Source organism: Capra hircus, chromosome 22 (assembly GCF_001704415.2).
Source record: "Capra hircus breed San Clemente chromosome 22, ASM170441v1, whole genome shotgun sequence".
NCBI classification, from domain to species: Eukaryota; Metazoa; Chordata; class Mammalia; order Artiodactyla; family Bovidae; genus Capra; species Capra hircus.
Genome location: NC_030829.1, coordinates 42469861 through 42489965, shown reverse-complemented (window position 1 = coordinate 42489965; position 20105 = coordinate 42469861). Strand labels below are relative to the sequence as shown.

Sequence of the window (20105 nt, the reverse complement as noted above, 5' to 3'; positions counted from 1 at the left end):
CTAGGTAACATGCAAGAAAGACAGATTGAGTATATAGACAACCAGAAACACTTAGAAGAGATTACTAATAAAGAATACTTACTCATGAACATTCTGGGCCCCATTAAAAGTCCTGTAAACCATGTAGGTGGTTTTCTGATAGCCATGTTAGCTTGACGTGGCTTGGTTGGTTGGTTTTTCATTGCTGATTGGACCAGAAGTGAATACTTGGCCCAAGCTAGGCCAATCATATTCTTTCTCCATGAAAGGAGGAACTGCGATTCAGGCATAGACTGTCAGCCTCAGCATTACTCTGAGCAGTAATATGTAAACTCAAGACAGCCATATGTGACTGAGAAGTAAAGAAAGCTGGTGCTTGGAAGAATGGAGCAGATAGGAAGAAGTAAGCAGAGATGGGGTGTAGGATGCTGCCTACCTGCCTCTCTGCTTTCTAGTTCCCTATACAGATCCCTCCTGAGGCCTGGCTGCCCTTGGCTTCCAGGGTATAGCCCTGTATTCTTATTTAACAAATCCTTCCTGTCTGTTTCATTCAGGTGAGAGAGCTTGATAATGAGAAGCATTTAGATAATGAGTTGTACTGTAACAACTAAGCTGCTGAGGGTGGAGTTCACAACAGACTGGTTTTCAATAAATTACTAGTATTTAATAAACAGTAATAAAGTGATATTGAATTATATGGATAAACTGTCAATAGCTTATTTATTTTTAAAAACCCATATAATATTACATATATTTCAAAACTTGAATTTAGATACACTTATCTCTAATGAGCCTAATAAGGTTCTTCTATATTGACAAGTGACTTGCATCAATGACATTTTTGAAATAATGAAATTATTTTGACATTATGAGCTTAGTAACTATGAAAAAGAGAACAGCCATTTGAACTCACATAAGCTATCTTGATGAACATAAAAGCACCAGGTGATACAAAGATTCATGTCTAAAATGCACTGAACATCAAGTACCTATTAAGATGAAATATATATACAAATAGAATAATACTGAGTAAATGAACACTTAAAGAGAGTTTGTTATGTTGCCAGGAACTGTGCTAAGGATTTTTCATACATTCCCAAAATACTACTGAGGTAATTATTATGCCTGAATTACTTTGACTTAAAGGACTTTCTCAAAGTCCCCCAGCTAGTAAAAGGCAGAAGTGCCATATAAATCTAGTTATACTATTAGCCATGACAATATAGTTTGATTAAGAAGACTAGACTAAACTAAAACTTCTAACAAAAACAACTTTGTAAGCTCTTCAGAAGTTTGGAAAACAATTTTAAGAAACCAAGAGAAATGGACAGTCAGTCCCTATATAATCACCCGTGGTGGATTCATGTTGATGTATGGCAAAACCAATACAATATTGTAAAGTAATTAGCCTCCAATTAAAATAAATAAATTTAAATTAAAAACATAAAATAAATTTAGCTTATTAATGACTCTTACCGGGGGTTGGAAGGAGAAGGTGGGTTCATTTCTTTCTGATAGTGACGGCCCTGGTTGACAGGCTGTAAAAGATAAAACATTTCTGAGGTACTAATTAGCATAATGCTCTTTATATAAACTTTCACATGCACTCCCACTACTTTTTTTCCTGAGAAACAACCTGCAAGAAGGTTTATTTTACAAAGAGTTGAAGGTTGTTTGGGAGATCCAGGAAGTAACAAAGTGGTATATGAGGGAAAGCAGAGGTTATTTTAATGGCCAGTCACTGGATTAGACAGCATCTATCCGTCTATCAAGGCTATGGTTTTTCCAGTGGTCATGTATGGATGTGAGAGTTGGACTGTGAAGAAGGCTGAGCGCCAAAGAATGGATGCTTTTGAACTGTGGTGTTGGAGAAGACTCTTGAGAGTCCCTTGGACTGCAAGAAGATCCAACCAGTCCATTCTGAAGGAGATCAGCCCTGGGATTTCTTGGGAAGGAATGATGCTAAAGCTGAAACTCCAGTACTTTGGCCACCTCATGTGAAGAGTTGACTCATTGGAAAAGACTGATGCTGGGAGGGATTGGGGGCGGGAGGAGAAGGGGACGACAGAAGATGAGATGGCTGGATGGCATCACTGACTCGATGGACATGAGTCTGAGTGAACTCCGGGAGTTGGTGATGGACAGGGAGGCCTGGCGTGCTGCGATTCATGGGTTCACAAAGAATCGGACATGACTGAGCGACTGAACTGAACTGAACTGAACTGATAGTGTAATTAAAGTTCATGTGTGGAATTCTCCTCTTTGTGGAGTTTTTACACTGTTAACAAAGGTTGCTCCTTTGTTAACAGTGTAAAAAAACAAAATGTCTCCTGGAACTAATGCTGCATAGCAAATATGAGCAATGGACTGGAGACTCAGAGATATGGAATATACATATATTTGTATCTCAATGTTACTAAATTTGCAAGGATAATATCTATTTTCATTATTAGATACAGCATATACATATATTTATATCCCAATGTTACTAAATTTGCAAGGACAGTGGCTACTTTCATTTTTGAAATTGTACATATAAATCTTGGGTCAAGGCAGTGAGTTTCCCCTAGCATAATAGAACCTCAAGCATTAATCACAGAACCGAAAGAACTGACTGATATCAATACTTAACAAAAATATGAAATCTGAATTTTCTCCTCTGCAAGAAATCTTTAAGTTACTACCTTTTTCAAAACATAGCTAAACAACTACATATCATGCAAGCCTTAAACACTTGCCTCCAATGTAACTTGATATTTTTCCTTTGTTCTATAAAGGGAGAAAATTCCATTATATCTGATAGAAATTCTTTTTGAACATCTCCTCAAAGTATTTCTTTTATGTGGTTAGCAACCATACAATTCTAATATGAAAACCACTTTTAACATTCTCATTTCATCACAATTTGGAATTTGGTATACATTTTTGAATTGCATTTGAAGGACTCTGTTACTTCCTTACTTAACAGGGTTGATGTTAAGGTTTCTCAGCCATAATGTGGCCCCACAGTGCTGACCCCAGCTGAAGGAAACAGTGTGGCAATGATGCCTGTACATGAAAGGCACATTTCCTTATTTCCCACATATTCCTTAATTTAATGGGTCCTAGAATATTAATGACATGGGTGATGGGAATTCTTTAAACTGTCTTTCTCTATATATAATCTCTTGGAAGTGTTTCTTTAAATCAAACACCTTGTCTGATAATCACAGTCATTTAGCCTATCTGTGATGCACCATGAATTTAAATGTGCTCAGATAGTTTGGTAATTGAACCAATATCAATACATCACCATTTCAGTAATAAGAAAAACAGCTGGGAGAACAGTAGAAGGAAAAACATATCATAAGACATATTTGATCTCACAGGAGAAATAAGACTTCCAGCACTTTGCAAGTAAAATTTAGTACTATGATTTAGGCTTTATTATTTCACAGCAAAAAAGGAATTAGTAAGCAAAGGGCCTAACAGGTTCTCTAGACCAACTCACAGTGGTGTAGAAATACTCCCAGTAATATATTCATTAGTATTCATCCAGAATTTCAGCTGTACTCGGGCCTCTAGTAAATGGATCTCCGCCTATTTACTTTTTGAAGCATTTAAATAACTCTCTAAGCATCACAGTTCTGCTATTCAGACAAATTTCCATTTTCCTAATTTTATGCTGTTAATTCTATTTTACACCTGTCCCTAACTCCCTTCTTCCAAATGACTCACTCCACTCTCTGGAGAATAGAAATGGTTACAGAATGCTATTTGGTTTGTGACTGAGTTCTCACTTAGACTATACAGACTGCCCTTCCATGTTTGCTCATGTTTCTATAAAATAGACACAATGATACAAGGAGTAAAAAAAAATACACTAACATAAAAGATTCACATTCACAGTGATTTTAAAATGTAAGAAAACAGAGAAATAATAAGTGTAAACTTTTTGAAGTAATAAGGATTACTGACATGAATAGACAGAAAGGTAAATTTTAAAAATTCAGTTAAAAATAACTGCAAGGTGGTGGAACCAGGTCTGAATACCCAATTCTTTAACTTAATTTTTACTATTGAAAACTAAGTTTTTACCCCCAAATGTTTTATTTAAATTTAATAATAGCATATCATGGTAAAGCATTCTGACTCATACATGCAACTGCCAAAACTGACATAAACCCCAACTGCTAATGACTCTGTTGGGGAAGGATCCAAGTCTTGCTTTCAGGGGGGTGCGATACAAAGTTGGGTGGCCTCAGTTCCCTCTCTGTACATGTCTTCTAATTTCATAATCACGTTCAGGGACAGGAAGGGATTATGGCAATGATGCAGCTAAAAAGCTCCTTTAAGATATTTCAGTTCCCATGACTTTGCTTTTAATGCTTTCTAAAGGCAGAGCTTTCACTTCAATGATGTCTTTTTGTTTTCCCGGCCCACATCAGAATGGCCTAATTGTTTCTAACAGCTCTCTGAACATGATGAGGGTGGAGGCAGGGGTAACAGATGAACTGTTTGAAGCCAAACATCCCCATCCACAAATGGAATAGATATGCTTCTGTACATGTGCAACAGTAAACCAATTTCGACTACTTCTATGTAGGGAACATTCCATGAAAGCACCAGTTAAAAAAAAAAGATCATTTTTTAAATTTTGGAATTCAGCAAGAAGCAGCATAGGAATAATAACGAACACCTGCAAATGACCAGTCCATGGAACTCTCCAGGCCAGAATACTGGAGAGGGTAGCCTTTCCCTTCTCCAGGGGATCTTCCCAACCCAGGGGTGGAACCCCGGTCTCCTGCACTGCTGGCGGATTCTTTACCAGCTGAGCCACAAGGGAAGCCCTACAAATAACCAAGACAACAATCATAATAGTAGTAACTGATATTTATTGAGCACTTACTCTGTGTTAAATCCTTGTTGGACTTCCGTGGTGGCTCAGAACGTAAAACATCTGCCTACAATGCGGGAGACCCAGATTCAATCTCTGGGTTGGGAAGATCTCCTGGAGTATTCTCCAGTATTCTTACCTGGAAGATCCCATGGATGGAGGAGCCTGGTAGGCTACAGTCTATGGGGTCGCAAAGAGTGGGACACAACTGAGTTACTTTACTTTCACTTTTTCTAATTTTTTCACAATTCTATGAAATAGATAGGATTAACAACTGCATTAAAGGAGGAGGAAATAGGACTCTGTGAGCATTTCTGTTCTCCAGAGGGTGGAGTGATCATTTGGAAGAAGGGGGTGTTAACCTAAGGTCATGCCAGTCAGGAAATAGTGGGGCCAGAATTTGAACCCATCCAATCTCATTCCTCAGTTTACCCTCTTAATCAGTAAGTTGCAGGGCTTAATCTAGCTCAGAGGTTCACTTAAATCAGTACATAAATAAGTTTTGCATAACAAATATGACAAACAGTTCAGTTAATGGCAGGAAGAAAAAGTGGTCCTGAAATACATGTATTTGATATATGTAGGACTATCTCCTTACCATAAATTAAACTCATTTGATTTCATTCTTATGACATGTAACTATATATTTGAAAATGTTTTGCCACATTGCTTAATTTGGGACAACATAAGATAAAACAGACAATCCTCTAAGAACGAGAAAAGTTTATTTCATGAGGTGACTTTCATAGTCATTAAACACAGAACAACTCGCACATTTTAATATTTTCTCCTGACAGCACAGATACTACACTGACTTCAATATTAGTTTTCGTATATCATTTCTATAGTGGTATAAAGAACAGCTTGCTCATCAGATTTATCTGCAGCTTAGCACAATCAACCACTTAATGTTTTTAGTTCAGGAGGATTAAAAGAAAACTCATCATACCCAAAGAGAGCTGAGAAGGTAATGAATCTGTAGATCAGGACAAAGTAAGACCTATTAACTAGAAAGAGCCTGAAATGCTAGTATGTTACACATTGTACACATAGCAGCCAGCAACCATCATGTAAAACACTATACGTTTATGAGCCTAGGAACGGAACAGATCCTAGAAACTTGGGACCTTGTCCTCTGGGTGGCGCTGTTGCTATGCAGTAGAGTCGGGAAAACACCACACTTGAACTGCCACTGAGCACAAGAAGCTCTGCTTTTCCATGATCAAGCTGCTAGACGTTTTGGGGTGAGGGAGAGAAGTGAAGGCTAAATTAAAGAACAGGAGATAAGATAATCCTGTCATGTTAAAAGGTAAAGGAAATATTTTTCTGTTGTTATGTTAAAACCTATGAAAATGGCAAAAAAATGTTGCAAGGTTAATCAAGACCATAAATAACCTGTCTGAGAACTTCACCATACGCTTGCAATTTTATTAAGTGCATTTTGCCTCATTTTTCTCCAAATATTATGCACTGCAGTATGCCGCGTTGATGGATGCATGTGAAGATTTTTTTTTTTAAAACAAGCTGAGGAGACTTACGTGCTTGATATTAGGTCATGGGAATTAACTTAGAGGAAGGATGGCTTTGAGGCATCTGCTTACAAAGTATCACATGAGGCATGCTTTTCTTCAATTTAGATTAGAGGCGGGACAGAGAAATAACGAAACATTGGAATTATGAGTTAAGTCAAGCTCTGAGGGGTCAGTCTGAATGCTAAGCTCACATCAAAACAAGCACACCAGAATCTCAGCCCATCCTTACAGCCTTCAGTGGTCACAAAAAGAGAAAATATCCTAGTAATCTTTTCTGATCACTCAAGTGGTCCTTTGAGGAGAGCATCTTTGGGGGAGCAGCAAACTACAGTTAGTGTCAGCTCATTATCTGAGGCACTAAGCACACACACTCCAAGCACACAATCAACTCCCACCATGCCCACACAATGAAGGGCCTCTACTATTCCCATTTTATAGGTGATCATGCTAGCAAAAGGCAGAGCTGGGATTTGAGACCAGGTTGGCTGACACAGAGTCTAAATTATTTTGGTTGTCACTTTTTCCATTAACAGCTATTCCTCTTCCTGAAAAGGAACCACATACCACATATACATACACACACAGACACACACACACTCCTCAAGACATAGCTTTATGCTCCTATCAATCAAAATCCTTCACCAAAATAAAATTCACTTAAGAATCCATTATAACTAACTCTAGCTCTCTTCCAAAGGCTGCCTAGAGCCCAGTTTTTCAATAAATCTCATGAGGGCTACTCCTAACAGAACCCTCCAAAATTGATTACTTGCAGCCTGGTTTCCACAGAAGTTGAAAAGTATTGTTTTAATTGAATTTGGTTCTAAGTTAGAAACTTTGAAAAATTTGTCTGTCAAATGCCAATGGATTTCTCAGTAGGTTTGATTTATTTAGCAACGGATGCCTATAAAAGCCAATTTGCTATGAGAAATATGGTTACATTTAATTACACTTTTAAACGATTAACTTATTATAACTAAACACTTTTAAAATAGTACATATTACTCTGAACTGCACAGATGCTGAGGAAAGCTGAGAAGCCAAAGCTTGCAGTAAACACAACAGCCTTAAAGACTTGTTTTACTCTCTGTAGGCTTCCTGGTTTGACTGCAATGTGTATGAAGTCATTAAGCAAAGATGCCAAACTGAATGTGACCTGACTAAATCTTCTTTCTAAACTACTATCACCAAGCCTTGCCCAGAGGGAGATTTTTCCTTTTTGTGTGTATTTAATATCCATTTATTAAATCTTGAATGTAAAATACTACCACCATCATTCAGGACTTATTTAAGCAAAGTACAGCTGATGTTTATTTTGGAATTTTGATAAAACTACCTTAGAGTAAAAAAGGAATCTTTTAATATTATTGACTGATTTGCTCAACCAAACAACTAACAACCAGTGCTGACTGAGTGTGACCTCATGCTAGGCCCTGTGCTCGGCACAGTCCTGCCTTCAAGGAGCTCAGAACCAGGCTCGAGGGATGCTGATGACAGTGGTTACCTGATGTGCTAAGTGTTATCACCAAAGATACTGGGAGCCAGAGAAGAAAGAAAATAATTCTATGCAGGAGAGAGAGTTTCATGAAGATGGGACATTTGAGTTGGGCCTTCAAACACAGGAGTGTTCAAGGTAGAGAAGAGGGAAGGAGGGTCTCCAGGCAGAGAAGATATGGACAATGGCGTCGCTAACAGAATGTGGACAAAAGGCAGGGCCATGCTGTGTGAGCTGCAGTGTAGCTGGAGGAAGCAGCAGTGTTGTTGGGTCGGGGTGGGCAGTGATTATGAGGGAAGCAAAAATTCATTTCAAGTTCTGTTTGAGGTAATGGAGAAAAAAAGGTACTAAGAGGAGGTAATCATGTTAAAGAGACAATTGATTCTTCTCCTTTTCAGAACCTGGAATTCCTTTGCTCCTCTCTTTATGTGATGAGCTTACACTCATTCTCTGGCTTACCTGCAGCATTCTCTGTGAAAATATCCCTGAAACCAACAAGTAGAATTATTCCCTTGCACGTGTTCCCTCGTCTCTTTATCTTATTATCACTCTCTTGTTATCATAATAATGATATCCTATTATCACTCTCTTACAGTGAGCTATTTACCTCCAATATGGTGAGTATCTCAAGACTCTTCAGTTCAGTTCAGTCACTCTTTCGTGTCTGACTCTTTGCGAACCCATGGACTGCAGCATGCCAGGCCTCCCTGTCCATCACCAATGCCCAGAGTTTACTCAAACTCATGTCCATTAAGTCAGTGATGCCATCCAACCATCTCATCCTCTGTCGTCCCCTTCTCCTCTAGCCTTTAATCTTTGCCAGCATCAGGGTCTTTTCAAATGAGTCAGCTCTTCGCACCAGGTGGCCAAAGTATTGGAGTTTCAGCTTCAACATCAGTCCTTCCAATGAACACTCAGGACTGATTTCCTTTAGGATGGACTGGTTGGATCTCCTTGCAGTCCAAGGGACTCTCAAGAGTCTTCTCCAACACCACAGTTCAAAAGCATCAATTCTTTCACACTCAGCTTTCCTTATAGTCCAACTCTCACATCCATACATGACTACTGGAAAAACCATAGCCTTGACTAGACAGACCTTTGTTGACAAAGCAATGTCTCTGCTTTTTAATATGCTGTCTAGGTTGGTTATAACTTTCCTCCAAGGAGTAAGCGTCTTTCTATTTCATGGCTGCAGTCACCATCTGCAGTGATTTTGGAGTTCCCCAAAGTAAAGTCTGCCACTGTTTCCATTGTTTCCCCATCTATTTCCCATGAAGTGATGGGACCAGATGCCATGATCTTCATTTTCTGAACGTTGAGCTTTAAGCCAACTTTTTCACTCTCCTCTTTCACTTTCATCAAGAGGCTCTTTAGTTCCTCTTCACTTTCTGCCATAAGGGTGGTGTCATCTGCATATCTGAGGTTATTGATATTTCTCCTGGCAATCTTGATTCCAGCTTGTGTTTCTTCCAGTCCAGCGTTTCTCATGATGTATTCTGCATATAAGTTAAATAAGCAGGGTGACAATATACAGTTTTGATGTACTCCTTTTCCTATTTGGAACCAGTCTTTGTTCCATGTCCAGTTCTGACTGTTGCTTCCTGACCTGCATACAGATTTCTCAGGAGGCAGGTCAGGTGGTCTGGTATTCCCATCCCTTTCAGAATTTTCCAGTTTATTGTGACCCACACACACAGTCAAAGGCTTTGGCATAGTCAATAAAGCAGAAATAGATGTTTTTCTGGAACTCTCTTGCTTTTTCAATGATCCAGTGGATGTTGGCCAAGGGCAGACAGACTGAAAACCACCATCAGAGAAAAGTAACCAATCTACTCACATGGACCACAGCCTTGTCTAACTCAGTGAAACTATGAGCCATGCCGTGTAGGGCCACCCAAGGTGGACGGGTCATGGTGGAGAGTTCTGACAAAATGTGGCCCATTGGAGAAGGGAATGGCAAACCACTTCAGCATTTTTGCCTTGAGAACCCCATGAATAGTATGAACAGTATCTCAAGGGTGAGGAAAGACTTGTTTGTATCCCCAGCACAGTCCACAGAAGATTGTACCACTCAGAAAACATGTGGGATGAATTAATGTGGGACAGACAAGCTAGGCTGCGGTGAGTGTTAGCATGGAGATAATCCTGGCTCTCGTGACGGAAAGGAAGCTACCTCTCTCAGTGAGCCCGGAGAAGGATTACAGAAGGCTTTGGAGCTGAGTCTTAAGAGATAAACTGGTACAAGGTACAAGGATGCATGCAAAGTGCCTTTAGGGGATTACCACTGGGATTAAAGCATGGAGAGAAAGGTGGAGAGCAGTGAGAGATGATCCTGGAGAGGGGCAGGTCTCAGATCATGGTGGGGGCACCATGTATGCCAGGCTAAAGAGGCAATGAGGAGTTACAAAAAGGCTTCATGTAGGGATGAGATCATTATCAGATTCATAGCCAGGATGAATAATAATGACAATAATAATGAAACTAATCTTAATTGCTTATCATGTCTCAGACACAGTGCCATGTGCTTGACAAGGTCACAGCTTGGATGTGAACCTTGGCGATTTGACTTCAGAGCCTATGCTCCTAACTACCATGCTATAGTGCTTGGATTGCAGGCACCTTAGTATTAGGAAACTGATGAGGGAATTTGTATAAGATATGAAATACCAAAGCTACGGTATTAGATGAAGTAAAGTGAAGTCACTCAGTCGTGTCCGACTCTTTGAGACCCCATGGACTGTAACCTGCCAGGCTCCTCCATCCATGGGATTTTCCAGGCAAGAATACTGGATTGTGTTACCATTTCCTTCTCCAGGGGATTTTCCTGACCCAGGGATGGAACCCGGGTCTCCCACACTGCAGGCAGACTCTACTGTCTGGGCCACTTTTGATGTGAGGGTGGTATTAGATAGGGAGGGTTAAGAGGTAAAAAGGAGAGGGGATTCTCAGGATTTGGAGACCAATTGGGTGTGGTAAATGAAGGGGTGGGAGAAGTGGAGATGTCTCTCAAATTTCTGGCTTGAGTGTCAGTGTGGAGGATGGTGCCATCACTGTGACATAAGGAAAGCAGGGTATCACTGTGATGAAGTTATGTCTTCTTCCATCGCTTCTTTTTCATTGCCCTGGCACCACTTCTAAAAAGAAAATCATGAGCTCCCAGAAAAGACCACAGTAGTTCTTGTAAATTGCTCTATTTAGACTCTATACGAGCAACAAGATGCAGAATTCATTAAGCAATGCAATTTTCCATTTGTTGATAGTTCCAATATTGAAATAGACTGAGTTTGATGGAATAATAAATATATCTTATGAATACCAAAGGTAGGTTTTTCAATTATTTTCTCTGTCTAAAAAAATAGACTGTTTTCAATTTCTTATTTGGTCAAATAGAGGGGCTATTAAGTTCATTACCAATGGTTATTTTCAGCTGTAGACTTTTAGAGCGAAGTAGTTGTGATGCATGGGGACTTCAGTCCTTGCCACAACAGGACAGTGATGGGACATGGTATCCAGGGCAACTAAGAGTTCAGCCTTTACAGTCTTGAATAATCACTTTCCAGCTTGCCGTTTGTAATGCTGGGTCTCTGAGCTACTTCATGACAGAATGAGTTTGTTCAGAAGGCCACTATTCTCTTTGTTACTTTTGGTTTAAATGGCTGCTAAGAAATATTTTATAAGAAAGGCAGTATTTCCATTCCACTGTAAATTGCACTGGCAAAAATCTGCAACTTACTCTTCTGTTCTTAGCTCTGGCTATCAGGGTACTCTGAGTAACCAGCACACAGGGGTATGTTTTTCTGGGTGGGTAGGTACTCTTTGGGCCCAAGGTTGCTTGAGGTGTTATGTATGCTTGATCATTCAGTTTAATGAAAGCACAGCTAAATAAGGTAAGACCAACTTGGAGGGTGGTCAAGGTGGTAAAAAGAACACTAAAGAAAAACTAATATCATCGCCCCCACCACCCCTTATCCTTAGAACCAATTTGTATTCCTCATCTGTGATTTGGAAGTTCTCTCCAGAGTAGAAATCGCAACTTCTGCTAGATATTCATAGCACTCATTTCACAATTAAGTCACATATCAAGAAGTCAATATCATGGAGGCTAGAAGCTTAGAACTGAGAGTCATGCCAAACTAGTTTTGTGTCACTTTACTCAAGAGTCTGTTTTCTCAACTGAAAATGGGAACTCAATAGCGCTTACCACATAGGATAGCAGCAAGGAGTAAGTGAGAAACACAAGGGCTAGTGTCAGGGCCTCTGAGATTTCTAAGAGCTACAAAGAAGGTGGAGATCTGGAAAAAAAATTACTTTAAAATAGAAAATGAAAACTTAAAAACTGATATTTAACTCAATACTTAAAACATAACTTATCCACTGTTAACTACACTTAAACTTAACCTTTCTTTATGTTATTTTATATAAGCACGAATCAAAGGTGCTTACAGTTTTATATTTTCTTTCAAAAACTGTCTGGTAAAAAACTATATTTACTACTGGATTTGAAAGTGCATTTTAATATGTTTGATCTGATGTTGAATGTAGCATTATAAGCAAATGTTTGTTCGGTCTATGGAGATCTTAAATGCTTTTAGGTTCTTAAAGAAATGGCAGCTCTAATTACCATTATTATAATAATGATTTTATTCTTCTGCCCCATGACATTTCTTACATTGTGACTGACTGTTCTGTGAATGTTTCTGCTTTGTCTTTTCAATTAAACCATAAGATCCATGAGGATCGTACTGAAGAATAGATGGAGTATAATCACTGGGCTTTGTTCTGGGCTCTACCACTGAGCAGATATGGAAGCTTGAGTCCAGACTTTAGTTTCTTCAACTGAAAAACAGGCAGACTGAGGCCTGCTCCAGGCCACCTGCTAGTCTACAGAGAAAATGAAGGGCCGCATTTAAGAGTGCTTTAACCGTATAAACATACAGGATAGGATAAGCTGCTGAAGTACTTGCAATGCCTCTCATGGCCAGAGACACAGGGAGGAGTCAGCAAAAATCCGGTGACTTCCAAAAACGTTTTTTTCTGCCACCATATCCAAGCTATACTTGGTTTAGTTATAGTCTCTTCCTTTTTGTTCATTCATTTAACGGATACTTTTAAAACATATATTGAGCCTGTTCTACGTGACAGGGCTTGTGCTACGGAGCTGAGAATGCAATGAAATACCTAGAGTCTACAGTTTAAAAAAAAAAAAATTTGGAGAAGGAAATGGCAACCCACTCCAGTGTTTTTGCCTGGAGAATCGCAGGGACAGGGGAGCCTGGTGGGCTGCCGTCTATGGGGTCGCACAGAGTCGGACACGACTGAAGTGACTTAGCAGCACAGTAAAATTATTATTTTTCATTTTCATGTAGGGTTTTATATCTCACTGCACAATTAACATACATTATCTGAAGGTGCAAACTAAGTCACTTTAGTAGTGTGACACTTTGCAACCCCATGCACTGAAGCCTGCCAGTCTCCTCTGTCCATGGGGTTCTCCAGGCAAGAATATGGAGTGGGTTGCCAGGGCCTTCTCCAGGGGATCTTCCCAACCCAGGAATTGAACCTGGATCTCCTGCATTGCAGGCAAGATTCTTTGTTTGAGTCACCAGGGAAGCTCATTATCTGAAGATAAATAAGATAATTTAAAACAAGACAATGCCTCCAGTATTACAACACTATTTCAGAACAGTTTTCATGGGAAGTGTTCTCATTCGGCCCTACTTTTCCCAGGCGAGGCTGTTACAGACAGGCTAGATCCCTGATTAAGGCAGTAAACAAAGTTGCAAACCCCTGGACTCACAGGTGGCAGGCAGGAGTTCCACGTGGTTGTGTCGTCACTGCTGGTGCTTATGCTGACATTACAGTTGTCAACCTGGGATGCGCTCAGGCCATAGGGAGCCCCAGTGTCCTCCAGTTCTTCATTCTGTTGCCGCCGTAGGCTGGCGAGCATTTGCAACTCAGATTCACTAATCTCACTGGGCTGATAGTTTCTCCAGTCATACTCCTGACCAAGAGAGAAGAAATTAAAAGAGCAATGAGTCACTTGGCCTTTCTTAATTTTATGGGCTTCCGTAAATGCTATTCTACAGACTTAACCCCTACAATGGCTCCCTACTGACAGAGGCCCAGATGCTTAACAGGCCTTTATATGCCGCCCCTGCCGGCTGCCTCACCGTGTCTTCTCCTGACGTCACACTGTCCTCCATTCAGGTCCTCAGAAGCCTCAAACCCACTCTTGCCGTAGTGCCTGTGCACACGCCAGTGCTTGGGTGTGAATGCCCAGCTGTCCCTTAGGGCCCAGATCATGTGCTTTTCTTCAGAAAAGCTTTTCCCGACAGTTCAAAACTGGGTCAGTTCCTCCACATTATGTGCTCTCAGAGAGTATTACAGTGTACATTTTTAGCACCATCACAGCCGCAGGTACCTAACTGGTTTTGGAGTCCACAGGTAGTGTGTGAGTGCTACAAAGGCAAGCTCCATGACTGTCTTACTTCCACTGTATTTCTCACACCTGGAGCCCAACCAGTATTTGAGGACTGACTAAATAAACAAAAATTCAAAACGGCTTTTTGTAAAAGAAAAAATCACCTTTCATAAAAATGGTTTATAAGAGAATTGATAAATTTCATCAGTGTGAACACTAGGACCAAATAAATTACGAATGTTGTTAAAAGCCACCAAATAAAATATGAATTGAAGATGGGAACATGTAAGGTCTGAAAGCCAGAAAGACCTCAGAGCTACCATAAACACTTAAATTCATATGGACTTTACTATACATATGTAATCTGTCAAGTCTACTACTATAAATCTTCAGAGGCTAGTATAAATATTATTTCAATGTATAGGGAAGAAACTGGCATATGGAATTTTCAAACCTCTTCCTTTTTCTCTGGCTTAAACCAAATTTGGTAGCTAATATTAACTTCAACATTGCTGAAATGTTAACATCCTATATGAATGAGCAGTGTGATTTATATCCAGGACTGGCAAACAACTTGAAAACACTAGTACAGCCACTATGGAGAACAGTGTGGAGATTCCTTAAAGAACTGGAAATAGAACTGCCTTATGACCCAGCAATTCCACTGCTGGGCATATACACCGAGGAAACCGGAACTGAAAGAGACACGTGTATCCCAATGTTCATCGCAGCACTGTTTATAATAGCCAGGACATGGAAGCAACCTAGATGTCCATCAGCAGATGAATGGATAAGAAAGCTGCAGTACATATACACAATGGAGTATTACTCAGCCATTAAAAAGAATACATTTGAATCAGTTCTAATGAGGTGGATGGAACTGGAGCCGATTATACAGAGTGAAGTAAGCCAGAAAGAAAAACACCAATACAGTATACTAATGCATATATATGGAATTTAGAAAGATGGTAACGATAACCCTGTATGCGAGACAGCAAAAGAGACACAGATGTATAGAACAATCTTTTGGACTCTGTAGGAGAGGGCGAGGGTGGGATGATTTGGGAGAATGGCATTGAAACATGTATACTATCATGTAAGAAATCAATCGCCAGTCTAGGTTCAATGCAAGATATAGGATGCTTGGGGCTGGTGCACTGGGATGACCCAGAGAGATGGTATGGGGAGGTAGGTGGAAGGGGGGTTCAGGATCGGGAACACATGTACACCTGTGGCGGATTCATTTTGATGTATGGCAAAACCAATACAGTATTGTAAAGTAAAATAAAATAAAATCTGAAAAAAAAATAACAACAAAAAAGAAAACAAACTTGAAATACTTTTGTACATCTGGAATCAGTGATAATGCTCAAAAAGTTTTTCCATGACACATAAGACTTTTTAAGATATTCAAATTTCTAAATTTGTTTTCTTGGATGACTCTTTGAGATAGCTACTGTCTTTTCTTCTGCCTCATTGGGATGTAAAAGGTTAAGAAAATAGCAATTGAAAAAAATTCTTAGTGTTTCTATGACACTAAAAGCTTTTTAATAAAGCATTATCATCCTCATAACTTTGGGGTTATGAAAGCCTATGATCTAATACTGTGATGTGGAGGTTTTCTGCGAAGTTGCCAGTGGAAGCGCACTTAAATTCTTATACTTCATGGTTTTAGCAGCTTGGCACCCTTAATAGATGTCATGAGCAATAGAGTCCATGAGCATTTAATATGCTTAGAGACTTCTTTGAATAAAACAGATATTACAAGAAGAAAAACAAAGTTTATATTCCAAAAAAAGGCACTTCAAAAAGAGAAAAATAAAAACAAGTTCAAAATAAACAGGGGAGTGATAAACAAAAAGATGCCCAACATCACTGTCATTAGAGAAAGCAAATCAACACAACAATGAGGGACCATTCACATCCACTGGGACTGTTATAATACAAAAGATAGACAGTAACAAGTGCTGACAAGGATGCGGAGAAACTGGAATCCTCATACATCACTGGCTGTGATTATAAAATGGTGCAGCCACTTTGGAAAAGTTTGGTGGTTCCTCAAAGGATTAAACATGGGCCATGGGGCCAGCAATTCACTTGCTGGGATATATCCAAGATAACTAAAAATATATGTGCGTACATACAGAAACTTCCATATGAATGTTCATTAGCAGTATTATTCATAATAGCCCCAAAGCGGAAACCACCAAATGTTCATCATCTGATGAATGGATTTTTGTTTATCCATACAATGGAGTATTATTAGCCATAAAGATACATGCTACAAGATGGGTGAATGTTGAAAATATTATGCTAAAGTGAAAGAAGCCTGAGACAAAAGGTCACAGATTATATGATTTTATGTATATGAAATATACAGGAAAGGCAAGTATACAGAGATAGAAGGGAGACAGGTGATTGTCCAGGGACTGAGGAAAGACGGAATGGGCAGTGATCTCTAATAGGTAAGGGGTTTCTTTCTGGGGTGATGCAAATGTTCTGAAAGTAGGCTGTGTTGTAGTGATGGTTACAGAATGTCCCGAATATACTAAACACTTCTGAACTTTATGGTATATGAAAAATTATACCTCAATTGAAAAAAAAAAGTAGTTCAGTAATCAGATGTGGAAGAAAGACTAGCCATTTGACTTTGGGATCAACAGTAAACACATGACTTTCTGCCTTTCAGTTTTTCTGTCAAGAAGTAGTACTAAACATTCTGGCATGTCACGGTGGTGGTGGTGGTGGAATCGCTAAGTCGTGTCCAACTCTTGGGACCCCATGGACTGTAGCCCGCCAGGGTCCTCTGTCCATGGGATTTTCCAGGCAAGAATACTAGAGTGGGTTGCCACTTCCTCCTCAAGGGGACCTTTCCGACCCAGGGATCAAACCTGGGTCTTCTGCATTGCAGGCAGATTCTTTACCACTGAGCCACCAGGGAAGTCCAACATGTCACATAGATAATACATGCTTTTAAAATGAAAAAGGAAATTTTGTTTTCACAATTTTTATTAAGAATAAAGCTTTTATATGTACTTAGTATGATTAATTCAGCCATTTTATTTATTTAATCTACAAGGCTATTCTGTGCCTGAGGTACAACCTTCGCTGCTAGGACAGAAAAACAAGAGCAAACGGGCCAGTGGTTAAGCCACACAGATCTGAGTTTGGGCCCTGGTTTCACCTTTTACCAGCTGTATGTGATTGGGAGAATCACTTTATCTTTCCATGCCTTAGTTTCTTCATCTGTAAAATGGGAGCACAGTATATAACTCATGGGATTTTCAGCGTACTAAAATACTGAGTATCAAATGCTTAGCACAGTACTTGACAAACAGCTCTACTAAGTGTCTCCAAATTTATGATTTGTGCCCTGTTGTTATTATTCTTTCCTCTCATTTTCTCTGGCCCCTTTCATCTATTCTGTACTATGCTAGGAGCTAGGAGAATAAAGAAAATGAGACACATCTCTGTTCTCATGGAGCTCACAGTCTGGAAAGGGAGAGATAACAGGTATTATAAACTGGGGTATCAACACATATATATGGGATCTAGAAAAACGGTACAGATGAATCTATTTGCAGGGCAGGAAAGAGACGCAGACATAGACAACAGACATGTAGACACAGTGGGGATGGGGAGGGTGACACAGACTGAGAGAGCAGGACTGACATATATTTATGTCAATTATATGTATTCTGTACAAATTTACAAAATTTTGTACAAAATTACAAAGCAATTATGCTTCAATTAAAAAATCAAGCTATTATAATGTATCATGATTAATACTACAACAGAGATGTGACTAAGATGCAACTGCCCAGCAAAATTAGAAAAGGCCTCACAAAACCAAAAGTGAGCAGAGACACCAGGGTCATGAATAGAGCCACTGGTGGTGGAGAGGTAATTAACTTAGTTCCTTGATTATATTCTTGATCTGCAATCTCTTAAACCATTCCAAAACCCCAGAAAAGGCTAAATCATTTATATATATACAAAGGCTTGCAATAAGGTCTTCACATTAAAGTAGACCCAGCACAAGATGTCATCTAACTAAATCACGCAACTCCTAAGAGGCAAAGTGCCTTATGTAATTCCATCTCTGAAAGGCTCAAACTGTTACGTATAACCCAATTTTGTCTCAAAATATCCTTGTAGGACAAAGGGGACACAATATCAATCAGATTTATTTTAGGAGCAGGTAATGGGCTCAGGGCTATATAATTCAGCTATGCTTAGATTCCCAGGCAAGTCCTTCCCTTATAAAGCCATTCAATCCATTCATTTTCACTGATCTTTTTTCAGACAGTTTTGGGAACCTAAGTCTGTGAAGCTACAAAGGTAAGATGTGGCCCTTGCTTTCACAGGTCTTACAATCTAGGAGGGATAAAGAGTTCTAAAGAAATGAGTATACAATAAGGAAACATATACTGAGGTACGGTATTAATAATCACACAGAGTTTTGATAGTGATTAAAAGGAAAACTGGTAACTCCAGCAAAATGATAAAACACAACAAACAAAAATAATCTTTCAACTTGAAGCCCTCCACTTAATCTGTTTCCTCAAGATTTTAACATGGAATAGCTTAATTGAGCAAACTTCTGCCTGTAGAATCTGTGGTAAGAACCAACCCTACTGAACTGAGGGGAACACAAGCCTGAGTTTACAATGGCAGTGTAGAGGCAGAATCAGACATGACCATGGGTTGATAAAATGAGATGACCAACTTCCTTCTATTTTACATGGATGGGAGAGTAATAGAACTGAGAGAAAATTGGGTCATTATTCTCACTCTGGAGCCTGTAACATTTTCGAGACTCTGAATCAGGTTTGCATTGTGACAGTGCCTGTTACCTAGGTCACAGGGGACATCATGTTGTAAAAACTCTTAATAAAAGCTCTAACAAGCAATCTTCTTTGTATTCTTTTAAGTTACACCAAGATTCGAAAGGCACTACTACTACAAAAGGGATGGTGGCTCTTAGAATAGGATATGAAAGGTAACATGAGAAAAGGGAGATATACCAAATAGTCTGGTATTTCAGAAAAGAAAGAGGTCATTTCCTGTAGGGTCAGGCATCATGGAGGAGATGGTCTTTAAGCTTGGCATTGAAGGACTGATTGGAAGCGTAATAGGGAAGCCTATTCTAACCATCAGGCAAGAAAACATGGGGCAAGCTAGACATATGGAGCTCATATTCATAGAAAGCATTATTTACTTAAATATATACTGTTTTAGAAATTAAATCTATAATACTGTTCCAAAGTAACAAAGATGGAAATACCTAGAATTTAACTTGAATCTTATAAGACCAGATGGCTTCTACTTCCCTGCCCAAGTCTTATTAAAAAATCTAGGATTCTATCACAAAACATAATTTTAATAGCTTCTAAATGGAAACTACTCAAATACCCACCAACAGTAGAATGGGTAAATAAATGGTATGAGAGCCACACAGCAGGGCACTATATAGCATTGAAATGAGTGATATACTGACTCTTACAGAAGAAATGCTGAGCCAGAGAACCCAGACGTAAGGGAGCATACACTGGTGAAACTAGTCTTGGCGGGTAGCGGGTAGTTGTGAGGGCGCAAAAGCCCAGGATGGTAACAGGAAGGGAGGACAGTGGGATTGCTGGGCAGCTGACACTGTTTTCTTTCTTGATTCAGATGATGATCAGTTCCCTCAGTTTGTGAAAATCTATCACAGTCTGTGTTTATGATATGCATATTTCTTTGTGAAAAAGAGCACAGAAGTCTGAGAATCAAAAAGAGATTTCCTAGGAAGTGATTAGTTAT

At 39.4% G+C, this 20105-nt stretch overlaps 1 protein-coding gene across 9 annotated transcripts in view; it reads right to left on the bottom strand.

The window, feature by feature from the left end:
• Window positions 1-20105, bottom strand: part of C22H3orf67 (chromosome 22 C3orf67 homolog) — a 257850-nt gene that overhangs the window by 62341 nt on the left and 175404 nt on the right. For 7 of the 9 annotated variants that reach the window (XM_018038302.1, XM_018038299.1, XM_018038304.1 and 4 more), the window contains one exon: window positions 13680-13883. In XM_018038302.1, coding sequence (XP_017893791.1) covers window positions 13680-13883 — 204 coding nt within the window. Of the gene's footprint in view, window positions 1-1455; window positions 1518-13679; window positions 13884-20105 lie in introns of all 9 variants that reach the window. The other 2 variants (XM_013973669.2, XM_005695771.3) reach the window with 1 other exon arrangement.